Below are 25,076 nucleotides of genomic sequence, written 5' to 3' on the forward strand. Positions count from 1 at the left end.
TCCCCCTTTGTCTCCTATTCACAAGCAACACTTGTTACCCCGCGCGGGACGGCAGGGAGGGGGGCTGCTGCCAGCCCCCCCAGCCCGAGGGGAAGGATGCTGCCAGGGTAGGCAGCACGCCAGAGCCAGGGCAGCGGGCACACGGCTCCTCGCAGCCCTGGGGGGAGGCAGGAGCATCCCCCAGCCAGGATGGAGGATGCTCCCATGCCCCCTCCGAACCCTCCATCCCCAGCACGGAGAGCCAGGAGTGCAAAATATCCTTTATTGGGGAAGGACAACACCAAACCAGCAGCTTTCCAGGCTCTTCTGCACCTGGAAGGGAAGGAGGAAGGGTCTTACACACGGGCATCCCGGGCCGACCCTGCTTTGGGGCCAGGTCCTCCCCAGCCCCGCTCAGCCACGAGATGGGGGGCACGCACGGGCCCCCTCCCAGCCCCGCAGGGACCCTCGCACCCGGCTACCCCATCCCGCCGCCCCGTACCTGGCCGGGTTCTGCCGCAGCTCCTGCTACTTCTTCACCGCCGCCCTCCTGCCCCGGCCGGCTCCTCGCCCCTGCGGGGACGGGGTCGTGGCTGAGCACGGGGAGCCCCCAGCCCGAGGAGCCCGCAGCCCGGGGACAGCCTGGCCCTGTGTTTCTCCCCCATTTTTGAGTTCAGCAGCCGATTAGCATCGCACATCGGCCCCTTTCCCCCCCCCAAAGAGCTCCCACTCCTGATCAATGAGTGTTAACCCGCACGGCTGGCTGTGACGGGGTAGGTGGGAGATGCAGAGGGACACCCCGGCCGGCTCCTACCTTGCTGGGAAGGGGATCCTCGGGGGAGATGTTGTTCCTGCTTGGGAGAGAAGGGGAGGGCTGGGATTAGGGGATCCCCCAGCAGTGTGGGGGATCCCCTGCTCCATGGCTGGTGGATCCATTTCCCTCCGTCGTACTCACAGCTCATCCTTCTCCAGCCTCCTCTTCTAGGGGGGAGAGAGGAAGACGTAGGCGGCAGGGCCAGGCACGCGCAGGCGGGATGGGGACTCGCTATAGAGCCCGTGACTCTTCCTCCCCGAGGGATGAAGATCACAGCTCACCCCCGTTACAGAGAGGGGTTTGGGGCTGGGTGGGAGCGCGGAGCAGCCCGTCCCTGGGATCAGGGCACGGGAAAGCTCCCGGCAGAGGAGGCTGCATCCCCGGCCCCCCCCCCCCATGGCACAGGGACCCCTCCGCACGCCACATCCCCAGCCGAGGGGGGCCTTACCTTGGCAGCGTTACCCTTCTTGGCAGCTTGGCCCTTGGGGGGCTTCTCAGGGGACTCCTCTGCTGGCTCCTCTTCCTCGGCACCCTCCTCTTCCTCTTCTTCCTCCTCATCCCAGGACAGGTTGGGCACCACTGCGGGAGAGGCTGGCTGAGCCCCCGCTCCCAGGGAGGGGTAAGGGGGCAGCGGTACCCCAGTACTTACTGGAGATGTGCTGCCCGCTGATGTAGACGGGGCCGGAGCCGGCTCTCAGGCGGAAGGTGACCGGAGGCGTCAGCTCCACTCCCACCAGGGTGGCCTGCGAGAGAGGAGGGTGGCAGCACCCACCGGCAGCAGCCCCCTCCCCGGGGCAGCCCCTGCCCCGGGCACTCACCATGGGAAGCACAGAGGGCTTCAGCGTGGCGAGGGGCACCGGGGCGCGAGCATCCCCCTCCTCGGCTGGCACGATCTCCACCACGTGGAACTCATCCCGCGCCATCTCCCCCAGGCAGATCTTTAGGAGCAAGAAGAGCATCGCCCCCATGGCATCTGGGCACCCCTCGCCTGGGACCCCCCCCTCCGGGGGGTTTGGGGGAGACTTGGGACCACCTACCGTCCGCAGGGCCAGCTGCTGCTCGCACTGCCACTCCTCCAGCACCTGGAAGGTGTAGGAGTCCCGCTCGCTGCTCAGCTCACACCCTGCGGACAGGCGGGTGTCAGAGCAGCTTGGGGGGTACAGGGGAGGGGGAGCAGCCCCGTGCAGCCCCCCAGCCCCACGGGGATGCTGCTGGGGGGACCCTGTGCCTTACCCCAGAGCAGGGACACGGGCTTCTCAGATTTGCTGTCGATGTCGATGCTGTCCGTAAGGGACATGGCTCCGGGATCCCTCGGCCTGGGGGAAGCACACAGCGCTACTCTGCAGGGCTCCCCCCAGCCCCCCCAAAGGCTGCAGGACCCCCCCAGCCCCACACCAGCTGCAGCCAGAGGCTCGGGGCCAGCCAGGCCACGTCACCCCTTGTGCTCCCCCAACACCTTGTCCCAAAGTGATGCCGCCGCATTAGAAAACTCACCCCCAGACACCCAATTTAATTACCAGCCCCACAACAGTCTCCAAACACACCAGCAGCACCCCCTGCCCGGGCAGCTTATAGAGGCAGAGGGGCCCCTACCCACCCAATCAATCAATCAATCAATCAATCAAACAGCCACGCCGGCACCTTCCATCTTAAATAGCGACAGCCCCTCAGGGGCAATTCAAGCCCCCAGGTGAGCGTGATCAGCCCTGCCCCGCCGAGGGCTCACGAGCAGAGGAGCCCCTCGATCCCGGCCCGCGGTGGGTGTCCCTGCGGAGCCCGCGTCCCCTGGTCCCACGGCACCCTGGTGCTGCGGTGCTGGGCAGGGGGACCCGCCACCCCGAAAGCTGCAGCAGGAGAAGCATCAGCCTCGTACCCTGAGCGTCCCCAGCGAGTCCCAGCCTGCGGCCGGGGGGTGGTGAGGGGACCGAGGGGGGCCCGGTGTCCCCCCGCTGCCCCAGCCCTCTGGGAACAGGCTGCTACCCCCACCTCGGGGGTCTGCAGTGCCAGCCCCCAGCACCGCTGCCCGCCCCGCCGGGCACCCAGAGCTCCGCGGTGCCAAGGGAGTCCCCAAGAGCAGGGACCCAGCCGGCTGTGCCGCTGGGGTCCTGTTGTGTGCCACCTTGGTGTGCCACGGGCCACCGTGCCCTGCCGTGTGCCACTTTGATGTGCCACGGGCCACCGTGCCCTGCCGTGTGCCACCTCGGTGTGCCACGGGCCACTGTGCCCTGCTGTGTGCCACCTCGGTGTGCCACAGGCCACTGTGCCCTGCTGTGTGCCACCTCGCACTGACACTCCTGCCATGGACCGCTGTGCCCTGCCATCCCTGCCACAGGCCACCACTTTGCCTTGCCATGGGTCACCTTGCCCTGCTACCTCCGCCATGTGCCACCTCAGTGTACCGTGGGTCCCCACGCCCTGCCACTTCTGCCGTGTGCCACCTTGCCCTGCCACGGGACACCTTGCTGTGCCACGGGTGACCGTGCCCTGCCGTGTGCCACCTTGCCCTGCCACGGGACACCTTGCTGTGCCACGGGTGACCGTGCCCTGCCGTGTGCCACCTTGCCCTGACGCCCCTGCCGTGGACCGCTGTGCCGCGGGTCCCCACGCCGTGCCACCTTGCCCTGCCCTGTGCCGCCTCTGCCCCGCACCCCCTTACCCTGCCCCGCGTGTCCCCGCGCCCCGCGTGTCCCGCGGGCGCAGGCGCGCGTGGGCGGGGCCGCGGCGCCGCTTCCGGCAGCGCTGGCGATGGCGGCGGCGGGGCTGGTGGGGCCGGGGGGGGGCGGCGGGGCGGGGGGCGCGGGGCCGGGGTCCCCCCGCCGGTCCCTCAGCAGCTTCTCCCCGCGCAGGGACCCGGCGAGGCCGCCGCGGCCGCTCACGCCCTGTCGCTGCCGGCCGAGGCCTTCGGCAACGATGTGAGTACGGGGGGAGGTCCCTGTCCCGGGAGGGGGTCCCAGTCCTGGGGGGTCCCAGTCCTGGGAGGTCCCAGCCCTGGGTGGGTCCCAGCCCCAGGGGAGGAGATGTCCCAGTCCTGGGAGGGGAGGGGGGAATCCCAGCCCCGGGAGGGGGTCCCAGTCCTGGGGGGTCCCTGTCCCGGGAGGGGGTCCCAGCCTTGGGGGGTCCCAACCCTTAGGGGGGTCCCAGCCCCAGGGGCGGGGATGTCCCAGTCCTGGGAGGGGAGGGGGGAATCCCAGCCCCGGGGGGGGTCCTAGCCCAGGGGGGCTCCCTACACTGGGGGGGTCTCAGACCCAAGAGAGGGCTCCCATTCCTGGGGGGGCCCAGCCTTGGCGGTCCCAGTCCTGGGGGGCTCCCAGCCCCAGGGGAGGTCCCAGTCCAGGAAGGTCCCAGCCCCAGGGAGGGGAGGGGGGAATCCCAGCCCCGCGGGGGGTCCCCGTCCTGGGAGAGTGGTCCCAGCCCATGGTGTGGGGGGGTCCTAGGCCAGGGGGGCTCCCTACACTGGGGGATCTCAGCCGCCAGAAAGGGGTCCCAGGCCTGGGGGGTCCCCGTCCTGGGAGGGTGGTCCCAGCCCATGGCGGGGGGGTCCTAGGCCAGGGGGGGTCTCAGCCCCAGGAGAGGGTCCTGGTCCTGGGGGGTCCCCAGCACCAAGGGGGTGTCAGCCCCTAGAGCGGGGAGTGCTTTGGACTTTGCAGGTCCATAGCATCACCCGTGAACCCCCACTGCCGCTGTGTCTGGCCACAGACCCCCACACCATCACCCACAAGCTGTCCCCACCTTCCCCCCCACTCCCCTCGCCCCCCCCAAGGGGAGGGGAGGACCCCCCCGGCAGGCGCAGCCCTGCTGACCCCGCTCCTGCCTCCGCAGCCCCGCGTGGAGCTGGCCTGGGCCATGAAGGCACACCAGCACGCCCAGGTCTACTTCAACGTAAGTCCTGGGGGGCTTCAAGGTGGTGGGGGGGCTCATGGGGGGGGGGTCACGGTTAATTCTTTAGTCTTCCTGTGTAGCTCATCTCCTCCGTCGACCCCAAGTTTCTGAACCTCACCAAAGTTGATGACCAGATCTACGGCGAGTTCAGGAAAACCTTCAGGGATCTCAAAATCGACGTGCTCGACCCAGAAGAGCTCAAATCGGAGCCTGCCAAGGAGGTCGGTGGGGAGCAAGGAGGGGAAAACACACGGATTTTCCCCCTTTTCCCCGGGCTCCAGGGATGCCGATGCTTCTCTCCCCAGAAATGGCGCCCGTTCTGCCTGCGGTTCGAGGGGGTGGTGGAGGACTTCAACTACGGCACCCTGCTCCGCCTGGACTGCCGCAAAGACTACACCGAGGAGAACACCATCTTCGGTGAGCCAGGGCCGGCACGGCTCGGCTGGGCTCCGACAGCCGCGGTGCGGGCTGGAGCCAGCGCCGTCCCCGCTAGAAAAGGGGTGCACGAGGCTATAGGAGAGTTGAACCCACAGATCTGCTCTTTTAAGTTTTTCTCTCCCTTCTTTTAGCCACCAGAATCCAGTTTTTCGCCATCGAAATCGCTCGGAACAGAGAGGGCTGTAACAGCGTGGTCTACGGCAGTGCCAGGGGGCCGGCGGCTGCCGCGGCAGAGGGAGCAGCGTCGGGGTGAGGATGGGAGGAATTCACCCGCTGCCGAGCCGAGGAGGGGCAGAAAGGCCCCTGCCCCGCTGGGGGTCCCTGCCCGGGCAGGGGGAGGCTCTTGGAGAGGGGGGAGAGCAGGGCTGTACTTGCCTGCCCTGCTCCTCTGTTTAGCAGACTGTAAATAAATGTTTTAAAAAAAAGTAATTCCTTGTGCTGGAAGGGTTGTTCCCCAGAACAGACCAAAACCACTACGGACGTATTGCTGAATCCACTTCGCTTTTGGCTAGACCTTTGCCTGCACCGCTCGAGGCCCCGTGCCAGAGTACGATCTACCCACGCAAATCAAATAGGCTTTTTTTAACCCACTTCATTTGGAAAACCGCCCCCCCAGCAGGCAGGGTGCGCGCAGGGGAGAGCGTGGGGCGCAGGCGATGCCCAGGCAGACACGGCTCAGTAGAAACCATTGAAGTTTTATTTGCAGTCACAATGCTTACACTGTATGCAGCAAACACCCTTACAAGTCAACCAGCAATCTGCTCACGCGAAAAAGGACCCAACACACAATCGCCAGAGGAAAGAAAACAAAAAAAAAAAAAAAAAAAAGAAAAATAAAATAAAATTAAGAGTAGGTGGTGTCTGGGAAGAGAAACTGAAGCCCTAAGGACCGAGTGTCTGTGGGTAGAGCTGAGCAAGAGGATGCACACGACTAGCAGCAACAATAGTGGAAAAAGTACAAGGCAAACAGGTTCCCTCCCCCATCAGCTTTCCTCTGTAAGTCAATTTTATATCCAAAACATTTATTATGGTGACTTAGAAAAGAATGGAATCATTTTAAAGGGGGTGTTAAATACTTCATGCTAGGCAAACCTTGTTATTAAGAACCCTCCGAGGCGGCAGGATGCTGCAGCAGCCCTGCGCTGCCGGCTCGCTCGGAGCCGCGGGGGCCGGCCGCGCTCGCTGCTGCGAGCTCCGGAGAGCGCGGCAAGCTCGCCCGCAGCCCGAGCATCCCACGCTCGACTGAGACGGGGGGAGAAAAGAGAAAAGGAGAAGGCAGAGTGAGGAGAGCGCCGCTGGGCAGGCGCCCGGCACGGCATCGGTCCGGAGGGAGGGAGGCGAGGGCCCTGCGAGAAGCGGGTTGACGAGGGGGCAGCGCCTACTGCTACACCGGGGGACAGGAGAGACACCCACGAGCAAGCACGAATGAAAGATCACGCGGCATGGCTTAGAGTTCCTAATAACAAGGGCAAGACGGTAACAGGAAGTTGTGATTTCAAGGGGCTTAATAAGAAAAAATATACATTTGGAATTTTACAATGCTTTTTTTTTTTGTTGAATTTTTTTTTTTTTTTTTTGCTTCTCTCTACACTTGTCACTAAATATATCTCTGCACTTTCACACACCCACCCCTCGCCCAGTAAAGCTTCAGGCCTGCAGGACACGCTTTCCTCACTCGCATACACAACCCTCACGCCAGCACCGGTGCACCAGGACTCTGTAAAAATTTCAATCACACTTTTTTTTTTTTTTTTAAACTGAGTCAATATAAACCTTGTTCAAAATGTTATGAAAAAATGTACATGTTTATACAAGGCAGGCTGCAGCAGAGCGCTGGCGTTCCACGCAGACATTCGGGTAGGGAGACGCTGGATTCTTGCACCTGGCTTATGCCCTTCCACCCCCTCCCACGGAAACAGAAGCACCCTGCCCCGGTGAGCTCAACAACCCCTCCTGTTCCCTCCTCCCTCGGGACGTGGAGTACGGCCCAAAGCGAGCGCCGCAATCCAGCCCTGGGGAAGAGCAGGGATTAGAAACGCCCTCTTTTCTTTCCATCGGAAACGGTAACCCCTCTGGGCCAGGCCAAAGAGATGCTGCTCTGTACAGGTGGAGTTGGGAGACGTCAGCTCATCATGTCGTTGCTGTTCACGCCGTAGGTGGAGTTCTTCATGGAGTCGTTCACCTCTCGCCTGAACGCCGACAGGTTTTGTGTAAACCTAAGGAAAAGGCAGAGCGGCGTGTTAGAGCAGGAGGTGGCCCGTTTCTCCAGTGTTTTGCTCTCCCGCCGCGAGGACCACGGACTCTCTAGGCTGTGCTTCTGCACTAAGCTGTGGGCTCAGCCCCACGAAGGGCTCTCTGGCTACTGACCTGTCCCTGTTCTTGGTTAGGAGGTTGCGTTCGATGCCTTCCATGAGGTTCTCAAAGCAGAGGTGCATTGCCTGCTGCTTCTCTGGAGGCTGGCTGTTCACTATACTGTTCCTCAAGTCAGAGAAATACTGGGGGAGACAAGAGAAGGATGGGTTAATTTTCAGAGGAATAGCCACCTTGGCTTTGGGACAGGGCTCTCGGGAAGAGGGAGGAAACACGTTACAGCTCTTCAAGTGACTTCTAGTGCCCTTATAAATGAAAGTTAGCAGGATTCGTTAGTGCCGAGGCTGCTGCAAGGAAGGGCTGGACACCCTTCCCTTGACACACAACCTCTCCAGTCCCGACTTCCCAACCACCCGCTCCGACACCATTCTGCTCCCTTCAGCCCGAAGGCTCCAGCATCACTCAAGCCCAGACAGCTCCTCCAGCTGCGACGGGAGGGTGGGATGTTTACCTTTTCATTGAGCAGTATCAAGCCGAGCAGAGGCCGAGACATTGACCACTGGTTCCTGCAGTCCTCAAAGATGATGATATTCAGCACTGTCGACAGCATCTGGAAGAGGGAAAGTGAGGTTTAAAACCAGCCCTTCCATCCCAGCTCTCGCCTCACCACAGCACCCTGCGGGCTCAGGAGCAACGATTCACCTTTAATGCTTCCAGTACTGCAGCCTCAATGCTACAGAGCTCTCAGCATCATGGGACCAGAGGAGGACCTGGAGCCCCCATGAACTGGTGGAGAACTTCACTGAAGGCACGGGGAGGAGGTGCTGAAAGCTGTTAGAATATGAGGAAATGGCCTCAAGTTGCACCAGGGGAGGTTTAGATTAGGTATTAGGAAAAATTTCTTCACCAAAAGGGTGGTCAAGCCTTGGAACAGGCTGCCCAGGGAAGTGGTGGAGTCACCATCCCTGGAGGTATTTAAAAGACGTGTAGATGTGGTGCTTAGGGACATGGTTTAGTGGTGGACTTGGCACTGCTAGGTTAACGGTTGGACTTGATGATCTTAAAGGTCTTTTCCAACCTGAACGATTCTGTGATTCTATGATTTATTCCTGACACGCTCCATCCTGCCCCAAGCTAGCCAGGAGAAGACCCTCTCATCTTCACTTAAACAAGATAATAGCAAGTGCTTAAATGCAGAGCGCGCACGCTGTGCTGCCCTGGGGAGCGTCCTCTGGTCCACTCTAGGGGCGTCTGCATTTCCTTCCACAGCCTCCTAAGGCTAAGCCAGTATCTAACCTAGCTGGTTTGAAGACGCAGTTTCTCTTTTTATCCTCAGAAAACACAGCTTCTAGCCCCCAAAAAAGCCTGCTTTTTTTTGCGTTTGATCTATCAGCAAGGGTGGAACAATATTCCCTGCTTTCACGTGGGAGTCATGCTGACAGGCACCAGCGAGTGAGGTTTGGTAACGCCGTCAGAAATGCACTAAGCACTGCTGTTTAAAGCAGTACGGCCAGGCAAGAGGCGTATAAGAGAGTTCTGCTATAAGGTATGGATATCCAGATCCCAGCACAGGGCTCTCTGGAGCACCAAAGCCTCTGTGAACAGAACCATCTGTCATTAAGTGACAGAGAGGTACCTGAACTACACGGTACGTGTAGGTATATGCTGAGCTAACATCTAAGCAAGGAAAATGTCTCAGCTCGCTATTGATCCTCTGCCACCGCAGAGGCTCCTGACCCAGAGAGAAGACAAATCCCAGCAAGCTCCGTGTCTATCAGAGGTGTTGCGGACGGAGGCGGGAGACAGATGGCAGATGTGTTACCAGCATGTAAAAAACTCGATTATCAAATTCACCCTGCAGAGGCCGTTCTGAGGGCAGGCATGAACGGTGCCAAGGCAGCACGTGCTCCAACAGGCTGCAAACCCAACTTTCACGTGGTCCCAACACGAGCGCCACAGCGGAGATTGTTCCCGTATGCTGAAGTCTACGCAGAGCCTTGTTAAGCACGGGGACCCCACGGTGCCTGCTCTGCTGTGAGTGCACATGTACCGTGGAATTGTTCCAGGGATTTGAACAAACCCTGATTTTTTCAAAGCAGCAGAAGAGCGCATGCTCTCTGGTTGAAGGTATGTTTCCTGGCTTCGTTTCTATGAACTGCCAGCACTGCTCGTAACTGTGTTTCTCTTTAAAAAAAAATAAAATAAAAAGAAAAAAGCTCATTTTTGGCTACTTCCTTTCGTTTCTGAAATGCAAAAATGATGTTCCTTGCACAGGGAAAACCATGGCCCTGAAGCATGGCTTTGAATCAGATCTACCATATGATGAATGTGTAGGAGAGATGCAATACTAGCAAAAAATCCTTTTTGCTCTGGAAAAGCCCGGGGCTCTAGAGCTGAGAGCATGCAGCCCCCATATTACATCATGCTAAGAAAATTCAGGGCTTATCAGGGAGTTTACCATGCCAGGCCACAACAAGGCTCTACGCCTTCGGTCTTTACCTGCTGAATCATCTCCGGGTGCTGCTGCATTATGTGCAGGAACCGGTCGCTCTCCTGGGTCAGAGGTGTGGTCCTCTTCTTGGTGCTGCGAGACAGCTGCTTGAAGAGATAGGTGACAATGTGGTCCAAACAGGAGCAGCAGCCTGTGCAAACCATGGTGTCTGCAAGAACAGGAAAGGGGAAGATATTGGGGTACTGCCAGCATTGCCCTTGCTCAGATGCACCTGGGCAGGCTCCCGGGGAAACACCACCACTTATCTGGGTCCTTTTAGGGACTTTGCAAGCAAGAACCACCTAACCCTAAATGAGTCGGCAACCTCCTCACTGACACATTCACTATCTCTAATGTTCCAGCTTTAACAGAGGTGAAACTCCTCCACCCATTCACAAGGTACATCTTAATTTATCCATGCATTCAAAGCAACCAAAATCTTTCCCCACTTCCAAATCAAAGCCCTAAGAGCACAACAGAGAGCAGAAGTAGTTACCTAGTGCAGTGAGGCCTTCTGAAATGGAAGAGAGAATATACATGATTACATGAGGCTCCAGACTGGCTATAAAGTTCATATGGTCCTGGGTAAGAACTTCCAGCAAGGAATAGTATGACTGGCTGAGCTTGGGATAATCCTGCAGAGAAAGGAAGAGAGAAAGACTTTTAACTGTAACCATCAGTTAAGGCTTTCTGCTAGACCCAACCCATTCATTAATCACCTGAAAACTGCTTACTGAATCTCCTGGAAGGAGAACAAACCAGCCTCTCTAACAGCATAACTTATGGGCCAACATATTTTCCCCTCTTCTCCCCCACCAAGAGCCTTCCAAACAGGCTCCAGCAACAATGGCCCAGCAGGTTCCCAACACTGTTATATCAAACCATCTTTCCTCACTGCTTCGTTCTTTTCTAAATGGGGAGTGTTAACTGACTAATGCCAGTGCTGGAGATGCAGAGATAGGAATGGCTCTCCAGGTGTCCATGCAGAGTGCCAGATCACATAAAAATCAACATGCGCAGTGCTGGGCTCAGCAGCTTGCACCGCAGCCAGTGCCAGACCCCTCAGCAGCCCCCAGAACGGTGGGGGGACTCTGCTGGGAGTCCTGCAAAGTGGCCCCATCTCAAGAGTTGCATGTCTCAAGAGCAATGGTTTGGCCACTGGTATATTAAACCAAGAACGTGCTGAATGCAGTCACAAAGATGGCAACAATTTCTTTCAGATCCTGCTATGGTAATAAGACAGATAAGACTTGGGAGGAATATATGCTGCCCTCTCTCCTTGATATGTTGCCAAGTAGGACTGCGCTGATAGGGTCTCAAAGCTCTGTGGCAAAATGGATTTCTGTATACGAGGTCTGGATAGGAGCAAGACTCTGTAGGTGGATGTCTTCAGCAAGCAGGTTGCACTATAATTGCTGATGCATCAAGATCTCTGCCCACAGGCAATACAGGGAAGAACAATCCTTCACTCGCAGGAAGTGTTTTTCAGATAGAGGAGGAATTATTTTGGTAATTGCTCTGCCGAGACTTGGAGCGTACCCTGCTGGAGAGCCGAGCAGCGGGGCTGCCCAGCGGGGCCTTGGGTGGTGGGGTTACAGCCTTCACGCAGGACCTGCCGCTGCACATTCCAGGAGCTGTAATTTCCTGCTGGCCTGTGCCTATAGCTGGGGTTCCAGGAAGTGGCACAAGTTCACTCGTCTCTGTGATTAAAGTATTCCTTTACTGCATAATCTTCCAACCCTGTCTTCCCTAGCCATGTGTTTACACTGCTAATCACAGGTGTCAGCTTACCAGAAGGTCACTGTGAGGGATGGAAAGCAGAAGCTTGATAAAAGTTTGCAAGGCATTGTCCAGTGCATCATCCCCGTACAGACGGAAGACCCCAAAGTTGACGTAGCTCCCACTCAGCGCAGCCTTCAGCATAGAGAAGCAGATGGAAATCCCCTTGAGCTTCAAGGCATAGACTTGATCCTTTGGGACCTCCCCAAGCGTTAGGATACGATTTCCTGCACGAGCACAGAAGCGGACTCAGTATTTCAGCAACCACATCCAAACCCCTTCTCCCCCAGGGTGCAGGAAAAACAAAAGTAGAGCCGTAAGGAGTGACTGAGAAGTCAGCCACAAGCACCAAAGACTTATTCCCCAGCAAAGGTTAAGGAACCCGACACAAGTTAAAAGTGCGGCTCTACTAGGAACCACGGGAGAACACAACTGCATGTAATTTTGCTGTGGAAACAGGACAGCATAAGGACAGGATTGCTCTCTACTTGCTTCACAGGTTTGCCCATGTCACCTTGCACACTCACAAGGGCTCAGCTGGGCTCCTGCTCGTTGCTGTCATTTTCTTCCTCATTTTCACGGCAAACACCCTGCCCCTTCTGCTTGCCTGCCTACCCAGCACTTCAAGCAGAAGCATCTCCCTGTAGCTAAGCATGCATTCAGCAAGCGATTTGGCATGGCTTCCCAGCCCGGGCTTGCCCTCGGAGCTGGCAAGTGCCCCAGCCCTCGCTCCTCAAGCGAGCGGAGGAGTCAAGGGCAGACCGAGGCTGCCCGGATCCCACCTGCTGGGTACTCACCATACGTAGTTATCATTTTACTCGTTTCTCGGAAGAGCAGGATGCCATTCGGTGAGGACACGTCAAACTGCAGCCGTTGGGATCTAATGGAAAGACAGGGAATAAATTTGAGCTCAAACATACCTGGGAATAAAAACAAAAGTCATACTCCAGCACCTCCATGTGCTGCTGCGTACTGGGGCACCCTCCTCCCAGGGCTGCTCCCCAGAGTTCAACAAAACACCCTGGTCTGGTAGAAAATACTGCTGTTCGTTAGCAAAGCCAGACAGGACACAGCCACTTAGGGACAGACAAGCTCTGCTGTCACAGAAGAAAGGGCCTATATTTCACAGACGTTAGGAATATTACAAGCTCGAGGCTGGAAATCCTGTCTTGGCAATAGTCACTAGGCTACTGTACACAAACACAGCGAACATCTTGGAAGCAGCACTGTAGGGCAGGCTGACTAGCTCCTATTCATAACATGACCAAGAATTCAGAGCTTGGCATTTTTTCCCCCAACAGTGAATAGATCTTACAATTGAAGCGCAGCGAGTTGTCCAGTTCACCTCTGAAATAAATGAGTGGACGTATTCCAGTAAGGATTGGCCTACTGCAAAGATGCCGCTCGGATGGGGCAAACAGTCTGACAGTACGGAGAGCCAGCTCTCAAATGACTGTGCCTGAACCTTGTGTCCCTTCCACTCGTCTGTAACAACGGTCCCTTCCTATAGGGTTGTGTTCAGCTGGCTGTAAGGCAGAGCAACATCTTGGCAACCTTCCACTGCCAGATTAGACAGCTTCTGAATTAACTGAATAGCATCAGAAGTACCTCTCTGCTGGTAAAGAGAGCTGATGCTCTAAAGCAAAAGTGGTCATCTGGCTGCCAGATAGAACGACGCTCATTCAAACACAGGTTTTAAAAATTAACATGAGTTGCCTGCCTCCATCTTAGTGCTGTCCTTGGAAGCAGATGCTGAACGAATTCAGTGTTTATTGATTGCCTCTCTTGGTCTGACCGAGTCATGATGTGACTGATACCCGAACTGTTAGATTTTCTTCCCTACTGAAACAGTGCCGGTTTTCCCCCGTCCCCTTAGCAGCCTTTACAGCATAAATAGACTGACGTAGAGAAAACACAACTGGGCACCAACACCCACACAAAGGCTGAAGCAGCAGACAGACACAAATCCCTGCCAGCTTTCAGATGCTGGAGGTTCATACCTATTATGTACCAACTCGGCCATCAGTTTGAGGACAGGTGTAGTGCAGGCTGGGTCATGGTACCAGAGTTCAATTGCCCGCTGTAGGATTGGCATGTAGGATGGGTAGCTGCAAGGTGAAAGCTAAGGAACTTTGTTGCTTTGCATGAAGAGAAAAGGTCACAACCTCTACCAAAAAGACATATTTTGTGTACTGCACCCAAACCTTGCGAAGGAGCTTACTCAACAAGGTTAAACAGAGATGCTGCTTTATCACAGAAATAATAATAATAATGATAAAAAAATTATCTTAAGTCCGTTGAAGGAGTTGCATACACACTTCTTATACTAGAAAAAACCAGAACCAAAGAGGTTTTGAATGAAAGGGAAGACAGATACAAAAATCTGTCACTGCAACAGCCAGCTGACCTTCACCAGCCAAAGAGAAATCCAGAGCCCAGATACCGTGCTCTTTGAGCAGCTATGCTCTCACCAAGAGGACAAAGATACCAACCGCTGTTGGCTTTAGCGAGCAAGAGGAAAGCTTTTGTTGCTGCTGAGAAACAAGCATCCCATTAAAGGCCTTTGTGCTTTACAGGTCAAATCTCTTTAGGTCCAATCGGAAAAACCCCAACAGTTCAGCTTTGAGCAGATTTCTAGGTTGACTTGGTTGCAGACAGATCAAGTCAAATCTATTTTAGGCCTTCGAGACAGGACACAGAGTACTATAAAAGTGAAGAGAAACCCCAGTCAGGATTTAGCAGGGAAAATAGGGCATTTGGATGCAGTCAGCCAGAGTCCTCCCCACTGACAGACAGGACAACTCAAGTTTCAGGGCAATAGAAGGATACATCCACTCAAACAGCATCATGAAGCTGGTCTTGGCATTGAAGGCAAAGGCTATTCCCCTCAAGTCTCTCACCAAACCAACCAAAGTTCTCTGCATTGCAAAAGAAAAGATACATTAAAATATAACACGTCTGGATCTTTCCCTCCCTGGCTGCACCAGCCCAGAGCCACTTCCCTTCCTCCCATCCCAACAGCAATACAGCCTTTCTGTGCTGGATGCCAATCCCAGGTTAGACAGTTCTTCCTCTTCAGTGCCCGAGCCCTCTTTAATTTGAGCCAGTGCAGTGACAGGACTGGAGTCCTTCATTCCCAGCAGAAGGAAAGCTAGCAATGAGGCTCACTGCTTCAGTTATGAACTACACCTAGACCCCAAGGGATACAAGGCACACCACCGCTTCCCCACATACTGAAAGAAAAGCACCTATCACTCCAGCATCTCCTTGTCTCGTTCAGAGGGCAGAATGGCTCTCGCTCTGCAGGAGTTATTTGTTCCCTCCTGTCTGTCTGAACTGAAAATGTCAAAGCCTCTAAGCGAAGGAGTAGGGAGAGCATGGATAAAAGGGAAGGTCCTGCCCAACTTACTTTTGCCTCTTGTTCATTGAACGTATTTGTGCTGAACATCTGGGCCACAGTCTCAAAGGCAGCTGTGAGGGGAAGCATGAACTGCTCATACTGATCCTCATCTTCCCCTGAAGGAAAAAAAACAGAAATCAGGAGGAAATAGACCGCACATCCCTGCGCCCTGCAGTACTGCCTGTGCTAGACGTTCAGACATTGCTGACCCACCGAGCTAGAGGCAGAGAGACCACAGGTTTCCAGACAGGTCATCTATTACTGTCAACACCTAACTTACAGATAAGGCTTAGAACAAACTCTGCCGTATCAGGAAAACATTTGGAATATTATGAAGGAAAAATTTAGCCCCAGCCTTGGTGGTGTGCACCTCTGAACTACCTGTACCCAGCAACGTGGCATCAAAGCCATTCTTGAGCTTCTTTCCCCTCCTTTTCCTTATCACATTTGCCTTTTCCCATTCCAGCATCCTTTTCTGGAAGAGCTTACAGCTCCCTAAATAGCAGGATCCAGCATACCGCAGAGCCCAGCATTCAAACCACAGAGTTTTGCTCTGGTTCCCAGGAAAAGACCCTAGTACCTAAATCCACCATGAGAAGACGTCCAAGTGCAGTGTAGAACGTAGTCCGACACCTCATGTCAGTCAGGTTGGACTGATTGTTAATGCCCAGGAAGGAAAAGTGCTCACTCTGCAATCGGAAGAGAAGAGATGGGTTACAGAGGAACCACCACCTTGAATGGGCTCCTGTATCACGGGCTGAGGATGCCTCATTCCCCTGCTAATTCTCGGCCTGTGCAAGGATGTGAAGCAGAGCTGCACGGGTATCTCGTAACCGCTTCACGTCTGCCAGCCACCTCGGAGACCAGGCCACCAGAGGGCATCAGGCACCGCACCTGCACACCCCGGAGCAGTGTCCTATCTGCTGGCAAAGATACCAGTTATCATCTTTCATCTTGGAATTCCCCAGGACCAGACGAACAAGGAAGTCTTGCTTTGCCCCCAGAGCAGAGAAGCAATCTGCCCCCCCTTACTCATGGGGACCCTTAGGCATTAAGGTTGCTGAAAACCAGCTCTCTGCAGACAGATCCCCAGTTACTCTGCCCGCGTTCTCCAGGGAAAAAGTAGCCCCAGACAATGCAGTCTGAATGCAGCTTCTGGGCCAAACACAGGATGTGGGACTGCCTGCAAAATATCCCCCAGCTCAAGGAATACAGCGCCTCGTTCAACCAGTCAATGCAGACCTTCTGGATGTGGTGCTGGGAGTCCTATCGCTACAGCATCGCAGCATCAAATGACCACATGCTCCCAGAGGCAAGTCAGAAATCTGATACTTTGCTGCGGGCTTCTAGTTGCTCATTCTAACATTTTTGATTTCAAGTCAGCACCCCAGATCTGCACGCGGAGTACCATACGGGTAGTGACCGAGGAACAAGGCTGCTATCCTGACCACTGCAAGAGATGGCGCTTCTTCCAAACCAGCACTTTTAGAATGAAAGCTGGAGCACTGAAATGCTGTTATATTTTGCGTTAAATAGCATAAACAGTGCTCACTGCTGTCTGCCTGCATGTGCAGCAGTATCAGCCGTCTCCTGCATTTCACTTTGGAGATGGCTGTCTTTCAGTGGACAGTAAAGTGACCCCCACATTAACCCTTCGGGGATGAAAGGTACCACATAATTACAGCCCCTCAAAATTGAAGGGCAGGCTTTGAACAAAGAGAGACAGAACACAGATCACATTTTCCAGAGGCTCATCTAGTATGATGGAAGCATCTGGGAGACAGGTAAACTTCAAAAGTGTCCCCAGGTGTTAAAATTAGGGGATTATCTCTAGCTGCACAAAGGCAGACAGAGGAGTTTGCTGTGAGATGAAAAGCAGAAGGGGAAAGGACTTACCGTGTGATTGTTCAGCATGAACTGTACGGCGCTCAGTTTCACCAGCTTTCTAACACTACTGTATGTAAAGGGGGTGTTAAGGAAGCAGCCGAGTAAGCAGAAAACTTCCTGCAATGCTTGCAAAGCACTTTCCAGGGCAAAACTGGAAGGGGACTTACATCTATGTTATTCAGTATGTTCTAGCCTCTCTCCCGTTTGTTTCAAGAGCAACCGAGTTGCATACATCTCTGCAGAGACCTGCAGTGACCATTTTTATTTACTTCGTCAGGAAGAACAAGTAGAAGACCGTAAGATAGACTGTAAACAAATGAACTGTGGAAGTAACAGAGCAATTATGATCCAAAATAGAAATAACTACATTATAGCCATCCACTGCAATTCAACAGCTAGATAAGATGTTGACCAAGCACTCGCACTCTGCTCTTCTCACTACCCAAAAGATGAAGCAGTTCAGGAATCTGTTACACGCAGAGCGCTCCTGTTCCAGCCGAGCATCTGGGTCACTCTTCCCCCATCCTGAGGTTTAAGTGTTCTGCGCACCCAACAGCTCTTCTGAAAAGGATATCCAATGGAGAGGTCATTGAGCAGCTGCAGCGTCTTGGAGGTGATAGGCTCGCATCGACCCCAGTACTTCAAGTTGGTGATGCTAGGGAAGAGGACAACAAGGACGGATCAGAGGGCTTTGCTCGGCTTCCCCTTTGCTGTGCGGCGGATTCTTCCAGTTCAAAAGTCACCCAACATCATCAGCTCCACCCTCCACCGAAACCACAGACATCACAAGCCACAAAATATTGGTATAAAATTACTGTACTTACATTTGGTTGACTAGAAAATTATCCTTCAGATAATCTTCACTACTTGGGTCCCAAGCTACACTGGCCCATACCCAGGCCCTTGGAATTCTGTGGCACTCCAGGGCTGGTTTCTGCAGCAAGGGTAAGAGAATTCTGCGGCAGTGACTACATGCAGACGTATGCAATTCTGCACCTGCACCATCCACTGTCAGCTGCAGAATTCTAGTAGCCCTTGCTTCTTCCAGGAGAGCCATTTCACCCCTTGGGGATGATGCGCAGCCGGGGCGCACGAGGGTAGGCAAGGCCCCATGCACGTAAAGACGGGGGCGATGCTAAAGAAGTGGAGGGGGAGCTAGCGGCTGCACGTCGCCAGGCGCACGGCACTGGGCATCAGCATTGGAGCTACTGAATTGGTTCAAAATGCTAACGGAGGCTGCCAAAGACATGACAAAAAGCCAGTCGACAGGTTTGGTCCAGAGGAGAGCTGCCAAGGAACACGCTGAAGAGGGTGCCTACCAGAGTGGAAGAGTTTTAAGAAAAGGACTTGTGCTACTCTGGTACTGAACAGCACAATTTGCAAAGAAAACCTCTGAAGGAGCAGTCCCCTCCCCATAGAGCTTTCGTGGCTGGTGATTGCCAATAGTCAAGTGATAGGGCATGAGTGCTTGAGGCCGTCCCCTCTGACTTTGGTTTTACTAAGCAGGCACTGGAAAGAGAATCCATTATCCCGGTATACGGCTTATTTTTGTGTCTCCATAGCCCAGGCTAGAATCCACGGTGGATAAATCAATCCTGGATATTGTGCGTGACACAAGCCCTGATAAAAGCTGTAATTCTCTCAAGTAGCCAGATGTTACTAGCTTTAGACTGAACACCACTCCCTCACATTCCAGTTTTCCTGGTTACACCTTCAAATAAACCCTGGACACTCTGATGCCTGCAAGCAGGAACACTTACATTTTTCCTATGAAGACGCTCAGGACCATGGTCTCATCGTTCAACCCCAGGACCTCTGAGAGACGGCGGTACAGCTAGAGGGGAAAAAAATAACACCAGTTTAAAAGCTGTCAACAAAACAAGTAATGATCAAGGATTATTGGTTTTTCACTTGTTCTCCCTTTGTGGCACACATGCCTGTGAGGGCGTATGCTCTGGGCTTTCCCACATCAGTCAAACAATGCACAGAGATGCTTGTGGTCTGATCCAGACCAACACTTGTCCTAATCACTGCTACCTTTTTTCTGTCGCTAGTCATAGCAGGTTCAGATACTGCACACAGAAGATGGAGCACTAGCTTTTCCTAGGGAAAGGGGACATAACAACTGTGCTCCTCCACCTGCACCTACATGCAGTTTCTTAGTGAATTTGTCTGGAACGCTAAGTCCCTTGTCACATCACTGCTCCGAAGTCTGTGAGATGGGGAAGGAAGGTCTCAGGTTACTGGAAAGGAAGAGAATCTAATTCTAGAGTAATGATGTTCCCATTCTTTACGTATTTTTTTGTATTTGAAAAAGGTAATTTGCATCTCTAAAGATGCACCAAGGCATTCAAAGTCCAGTACATCTATAATTGCCTTGTGATGAAGAGAATGGATATTTATCTTCACTTTAGAGCCAAAGAAGCAAGGCACAGATGCTAAGCTCAGGCTCCTCACGGGTGCTTGAGGCGGTGCGACTCGCACACTTTCACGGATATATAGGCTTAAGGGACTCATCTGAAGTCAGAGCAGAGACCCGGCAGGTAACAAAACTGAACCCAGATCTCAAGTTCTAGGCTACTGTCATAGCCACTGGCTCCTTCCTGACGCGTACAGAACACGGTGTTTCAAAAACAGCTCAGGGTTTGCAATGTTAACACCGGACACGTATCTACAAAACACAGCAGACAGGTCTCTCAAATATTTTCAGCTATAAAGAAGAGAAAACCAGTAATGCCACTTGCTTTCATTTAAAAAGGGAAGCTATTACTGGACTTACATCGCCAAAGAGACATAGCAAGGGAACTGATTACCTTGGAAGACTTCTGCACCTGATCTCCAATATAGATCTTCCGGAACTGCTCAAAGAAGCTCAGCATGGCAAGCTCCAGCTTCTCATTCCCAGCCTGCGCCAGACGAGAGTCCGTCAGGTTCATCAACTGCAGCACCCTGGAGAGAGGTGGGAAAAACACACCTTGCTGACGGACACTGGGAGAAAGGGGGGATTTCTGGCACATGGTGCTCTTTCCAGGCTGCGTGCAACAGTATTTTTCACCTTCTGTGGGCGCTGTCATTTTGGGTCGAGAACTGACAAAACTGATAACAAAACACTGACTAGGGCACATTTCTCTTCCATGCGAGGCCATTATAAGGCTTCTACATCCCTTCTAACAGGGATGCAAGGCCTCGGTTTAATTTGCTGCAGAACTGAGTTTCGGGTGCTTTAGCACACTTACCCAGTGACTGATCCATCATGTTCTCAAACCCACCTGTGAAACCACTACCTGCTCCCCTGACAAGAGCCAGACTCTACACGACACTCCCACTTCAGTTTGGCTTTTGTTGTGAGCCCTGCAGAAACAACGCTGTGACCGGTGCATGGGCAAAACGAGCAGACCTTGCTGGCAAGGAAGGGGTGGAGGGATTTTAGGGTAAATAACACACATGCAGCAGAACAGGGGGAGACAAAAGCAATGATACTCTTTTTGGCAAGAGCCACAAAGCACAGAGTGGGAAAGAAGATAAAACAGAAATAAACTTCTGTGAACAGGTATGATATATGCTGGCACTAAAGGTAGCTGAAATATATACGGGGTCTCACTATTTCCCCTTCAATAACTCATCAGCTACACGAGAAGCCAGTGCTTGATATTATCTGTTAGCCATGGCTCACCAACAGGCCATCTTCCATACATTCACAGTTTAGCTCCTTTTCCTACCCTAGCTTCCAAGCAGAGCAATTAGAATCTGGATCAGAAGGCACTCAGCGTGACTCAAGCTTGTTCATGAGTAGTAAGCTACATGTTCTCACATCCATCAAATAAAGTTTGCATTGGAGAGGATTACAATCCCGAAAATCCAGCATGTGTTAGGCAACATTATGAAGTTTTAGCAGCTACAGAAAAATTAAAATATTCACAGCATATTTACGGACAAAACCCATTTTGGATTATTACTAGACAAAAGATTTTTCCCCCCACCCCAGCAAAGAACCATCATGCATTTAATTCTACTCCAATGCATGCATTTAAGCCCGGTAAAATTCCCCTCTTACATGCTCTTCCCCTCTCATTCTCTTTCTTATAACCCAGATTTCCCAATTTAGCCAAGCCACAGCAGAAGTTTGCTGACTGGCTCTAGCCAGTGCCGCCAATCTCTTCTTTCAGGATGGCCAATTCCACACTGTTCTTTTCAGTGAAAAGAGGGGAAGAACATGGTTGCAGCTTCACAATAGCAATTCTTTTGTTGACTTCAAGAGTGGTGCAGCTAGAAAACAGTCAGCATCCCTACCGACAAACCAACTCGCCATCCATCGCATCCTGCTCATCCGTGCTGGCGAACGAGACCCTACCACCAATCACTGCCCCGATAATATAGACGAGCCACGTCAGGCGCCCTGAAACCAACAGAGGACATCAGAACCAAGCACATCACACATTACACAGAGGAAGCCGAGATTCGCATTTTATTTTAGCAAAGACAGGATTCACAAGGAGTACCTTTCTGCTTTAGTGACCATCTATACCAAAATTACTCAATTTTCCACTTGGTGGAGAACAGGCACAACTTTACTAGAAAAGACACAAGAATGCCAGGTCTGCCTAGAAGATTTTCGTTATTTAAAGCTATTCCACTGCAGAAAGCCACTTTCTTGTAAAACTGTATTCTATGTATTTAAACATGTGCAGATGCCAGCAGGCAGCATTTATTCTTTCAAAGTACACGTGGCTGGTGGAGAAGTCCACATCATATGGAGTTTTGCCCACACACACACACAAGAAGAGAAGTACTGTGTTAGATCAGACAATACTGTTTCAGAAGGAAGAGGAAATTCCATACTGGTGCTGATGCGCCCAACTCCTCCATGAAAGGGGAAGCCAGCTACATTATTAGAGCAGGGGCATAACACAGCTATACCTGAACCTCCAAAGGAACTGCTTCTTTACAGCCAGTGTTAAGCAATTCCTAAACCAACCAGCTGTGCAAGTACAAAACCTCCATGCTGAACCCACCCAGTGCTGCGGACAGACACCCTCCTTCAGACAGTGGCACCAGCTGAAAACCTCACTCCCAGTTACTCATTAACAACCACCAGCTGGAGATTTCTGCCACATAGCCAGCGGGGAGGTTCAAATGAGCACTCCATATCCTGCCTCAGACAAAAGAGGGATGGGGCAGGCAGTGCTGACCACCTGTGGATGGGAGAACATCCTCATAACTTGTCTCTGAAAGACTGGGCAAGGAGATGCACTACATTTCCCCAAAAAAGGAATGGAGTCAGTTGTAGGACAGCAATATCTTCAGCCAGCACTGCTGTGTGTGTTGGGAGTGTCTGTCCACAGCCAAAAATATTCTACACTATACGGGCACCTCTCCAAGGGAATGTTTGTGAGATCTGCCTCCCCATTTATGGATTTCACCAGGACTGCAGGCTTCTGAAACAGTACTTTTGAGAACGGGCAACCTACAGCAAGCTCACAGGCCACATTCCTCCAAAGACGCTCACCTTCTTGTACAGCAACGTCCATGGGGCTGGCGGTGGCACTCTGCAGCAGCTCCTGGTAGGACTGGGCTGACTGGTCGAAAAGCTGCACAAGCAGAGCGCAGGTCTTCTCATACTCGCATCGGCCGATGGTGGATAGCTGATCTAGCTGCTGTTGCACAAGGCCAGTATCGTCCAGTGGATCCTCCAAACCATCCCTAAGCAGCAAGAGAGCAGGTTAGAAAACAACTTAAAATGTAGAGATAGCTTAAACCATAACATAAGCTTATTTCTACCAGGTAGAGGATGCTTTCCTAGGCACAATTCCAATGACTGAAGTCTCTGCCTCTACTATTTGTCACGATGGAGGGCTACACAGACCGACGTAATCGTCTGATCATTACTGCAGCCATAAATCAGAAGAACAGTAGTGGTTCAGGTGGAAAGGCCATCAGGACCGGGGACGAGTAAGCTCTTCTATGTCTTTAATGTTTATCCAGGTCTTTGAACAGAATGTGCGGTGCCAAGAACAAGGTCTCTGGTTGTCTAACAAAGCTTTCCATCTTTCTCAATGTTTTAGTTGCCTTTTCCTTTAAATACACTAACCTTAACAATAAGTTTATTGCGAACTCCAGAACTAGCTAAACCTGCTGTTCCTCCCTGGCATTGCCAGATACCTAAAAAGGGATCAGCCGATCAGTCTTCCTTAAGAGAGGCATTATTCTTCTATATTTGACCATTTGTCTTCATCAAATACAAACACACACAAGGTGCAATTCATCCCACACAAATTCAGGCACTGCAAGAGAGTCCTGTAGGCTGTCCCTACACTCAAAGGAAGGGGGGGAGGGGAGAGGGGAAGACACCTTTAGGTATAATTCGTGCCATCCTACAGCAGAGTTCTAAAAATTAAGTGAATCGCACTTCGCATGCTTATTCCTCTCTGCTACAATGGCAATTCAGAGTCTAAACAGTATGCTGCAGGTGTATGATGCTAGATAAGATGAATTCTACCCATAACATGTCGGAGACCACTCAGATCAATCTCAGCCATTTGAGATTGAGCAAGATCTAAAAAAACCCAGCTTAAAAAAAAAAAATCTCCTTTTTATAAGAGACAGAATATGCAATTTAGGTAAGCCTCCCTTCGAAATCCTTTGGTGACTCACAAAACTTCCTGCAGTCGTGCCCGTTTTTAAAAGAAAACTCAGGAGAGAGACACACGAGAGCCTTCTGCGTTAGACTGGTGCCGACAAGCAGAAGTGCTGCCATCTCTCTGCTTTTCTTACCTCAATATGATGTGCACAGATTCCAGCCTGGATGTGATGTAAGCTTTTGTGACTTCTGGTGTGTATGTTTCGAGCATGTGAGGCTCTGTGGCTTTAACATAGGGCACTGATGCAGCCAGCCGCTGCCACAAGCTTAGGAGATAGTGAACGCTGTTCGGCGCGAACTCCCAGTGCTACCAGGAGCCAAGAGAAAGAAAAGGAAAGGAAAACAGTGAGTTATGGCCTTGATTATTTTACCCATATTGTTTTGACTCATGTCGCACTAGATATAGCAACATCTAAAACCTTTAATGATCTGGTTGCCAATTTTAACAATGCATTTCAGTTCACACCTGAATTCAGTGGGCATTATCAGCATTCAGGAAAGACTGAAAGATAATGCCGAGTTCCTAGGCTGTGTAGCTGAGCCAAAGCCTTTGCTCCCAAACTACTGCCGAGCTCACGCTGTAGCGCACTGTAGACAGCTCCCCAAACAGAACGTACAGTTTAAAGCTGTCTTCCAGATAAATACTAAAATTTAACAAACAAAGGCATTGCGTAAGCTATACAATTTTTTTTAACCATATTCTGTGCAGGGGTGTAGTTACAAGCCATATACCAGTGGAAAACTCAGCGGGAATATGGCATGATATTCGTATTACTAGCAATCCCTGCAACTGCATTTTGATAGTGAAATGATACATAATTCTAAAAATAAGCCTTATTTAACAAGGGTTTCCCCCCCTCGCCCCTGCTAGGACATGGAAAGACTTGGAGGCATAGCAACCCTGCCTTCCCCCACATACTGCTCCTGTTCCATTCAGTAGGAATTCACAGAATAATCAATGCTACACTGCAAGATTCTGTCAGAGTCTGCAGGATTTTTTGGTAAAAATAACGTACTGCAAATTAAGGGGCAAAGAACAAACAAGAGGGTTATAATTTTGTTTCAAAAGAAGACAAGGGGCATAAACACCCATGGAGGGTAAGTAAAACTGTTTTGTACCTGCAGGCTGGTCACGGTGAAGTTGGCAATGAGTCGGATGACCTCGGGGTAGTTCTCCACCTTCACCAGCTCTCCCAGCTGGTAATTGCTTTTCAATCGGGCCAGCAATCGGCAGAACTCATGGTAGTTATTTGGGTCTGACAAACTCTGAGAGGAGAAAAAGAGGAGAATAATTGAGAAACAGCACTACTTCGCAACACTCGGCGGTCAGCTACAAGAGGCACATATTTATGGCGGAACGGTAGGAAAAGCAAAGGAGCAGCAAGATGTGGCACCCTTCTTGCCAGCGCCACAAGTGGGACGTACATTAGAAAGTATTTTTGGTGAAGAAACTTGATGCAGA

At 52.5% G+C, this 25,076-nt stretch overlaps 3 protein-coding genes across 8 annotated transcripts in view; 1 reads left to right on the plus strand and 2 right to left on the minus strand.

Annotated features, from left to right (window-relative positions):
• Positions 1–248: 248 nt before the first annotated feature.
• Positions 249–3,479, minus strand: NPM2 (nucleophosmin/nucleoplasmin 2). Of its 2 annotated transcripts, none has more exons than XM_075174667.1 (10): positions 3,450–3,479; positions 2,027–2,109; positions 1,831–1,916; positions 1,612–1,731; positions 1,443–1,536; positions 1,242–1,372; positions 935–960; positions 794–833; positions 482–552; positions 249–312 (listed from the first exon to the last, which is right to left on the minus strand). In XM_075174667.1, exons 2-9 carry the CDS (start codon positions 2,088–2,090, stop codon positions 508–510), a joined length of 606 nt encoding a protein of 201 aa, XP_075030768.1. In that variant the 5' UTR covers positions 2,091–2,109; positions 3,450–3,479; the 3' UTR covers positions 249–312; positions 482–507. The 2 variants fall into 2 exon arrangements, with proteins under 2 accessions (XP_075030768.1, XP_075030769.1); XM_075174668.1 differs by having other exon boundaries at positions 794–830; positions 3,450–3,478.
• An 18-nt stretch (positions 3,480–3,497) lies between these two features.
• On the plus strand, positions 3,498–5,954 carry PBDC1 (polysaccharide biosynthesis domain containing 1). Its single transcript, XM_075174674.1, has 6 exons — positions 3,498–3,556; positions 3,640–3,705; positions 4,613–4,672; positions 4,753–4,893; positions 4,978–5,089; positions 5,242–5,954. The coding sequence occupies exons 1-6, from the start codon at positions 3,539–3,541 to the stop codon at positions 5,361–5,363; spliced, it is 519 nt and encodes a 172-aa protein (XP_075030775.1). The 5' UTR covers positions 3,498–3,538; the 3' UTR covers positions 5,364–5,954.
• Positions 5,786–25,076, minus strand: part of XPO7 (exportin 7) — a 49,896-nt gene continuing 30,605 nt past the window's right edge. For 3 of the 5 annotated variants that reach the window (XM_075174673.1, XM_075174670.1, XM_075174672.1), the window contains 19 exons: positions 24,734–24,880; positions 23,749–23,921; positions 22,484–22,677; positions 21,268–21,373; positions 19,791–19,926; positions 18,738–18,811; positions 17,552–17,632; positions 16,987–17,050; positions 15,671–15,779; positions 15,100–15,206; positions 14,520–14,608; positions 13,691–13,798; positions 12,488–12,570; positions 11,703–11,917; positions 10,408–10,546; positions 9,920–10,080; positions 7,932–8,030; positions 7,478–7,605; positions 5,786–7,326 (listed from right to left, as the gene is read on the minus strand). In XM_075174673.1, the coding sequence (XP_075030774.1) occupies positions 7,233–7,326; positions 7,478–7,605; positions 7,932–8,030; positions 9,920–10,080; positions 10,408–10,546; positions 11,703–11,917; positions 12,488–12,570; positions 13,691–13,798; positions 14,520–14,608; positions 15,100–15,206; positions 15,671–15,779; positions 16,987–17,050; positions 17,552–17,632; positions 18,738–18,811; positions 19,791–19,926; positions 21,268–21,373; positions 22,484–22,677; positions 23,749–23,921; positions 24,734–24,880 (2,307 nt within the window). In that variant the 3' untranslated portion in view covers positions 5,786–7,232. Of the gene's footprint in view, positions 7,327–7,477; positions 7,606–7,931; positions 8,031–8,122; positions 9,605–9,919; positions 10,081–10,407; positions 10,547–11,702; positions 11,918–12,487; positions 12,571–13,690; positions 13,799–14,519; positions 14,609–15,099; positions 15,207–15,670; positions 15,780–16,986; positions 17,060–17,551; positions 17,633–18,737; positions 18,812–19,790; positions 19,927–21,267; positions 21,374–22,483; positions 22,678–23,748; positions 23,922–24,733; positions 24,881–25,076 lie in introns of those variants that run through there. The other 2 variants (XM_075174669.1, XR_012677427.1) reach the window with 2 other exon arrangements.

The sequence above is a fragment of the Calonectris borealis genome, chromosome 27, assembly GCF_964195595.1.
Source record: "Calonectris borealis chromosome 27, bCalBor7.hap1.2, whole genome shotgun sequence".
NCBI lineage: Eukaryota > Metazoa > Chordata > Aves > Procellariiformes > Procellariidae > Calonectris > Calonectris borealis.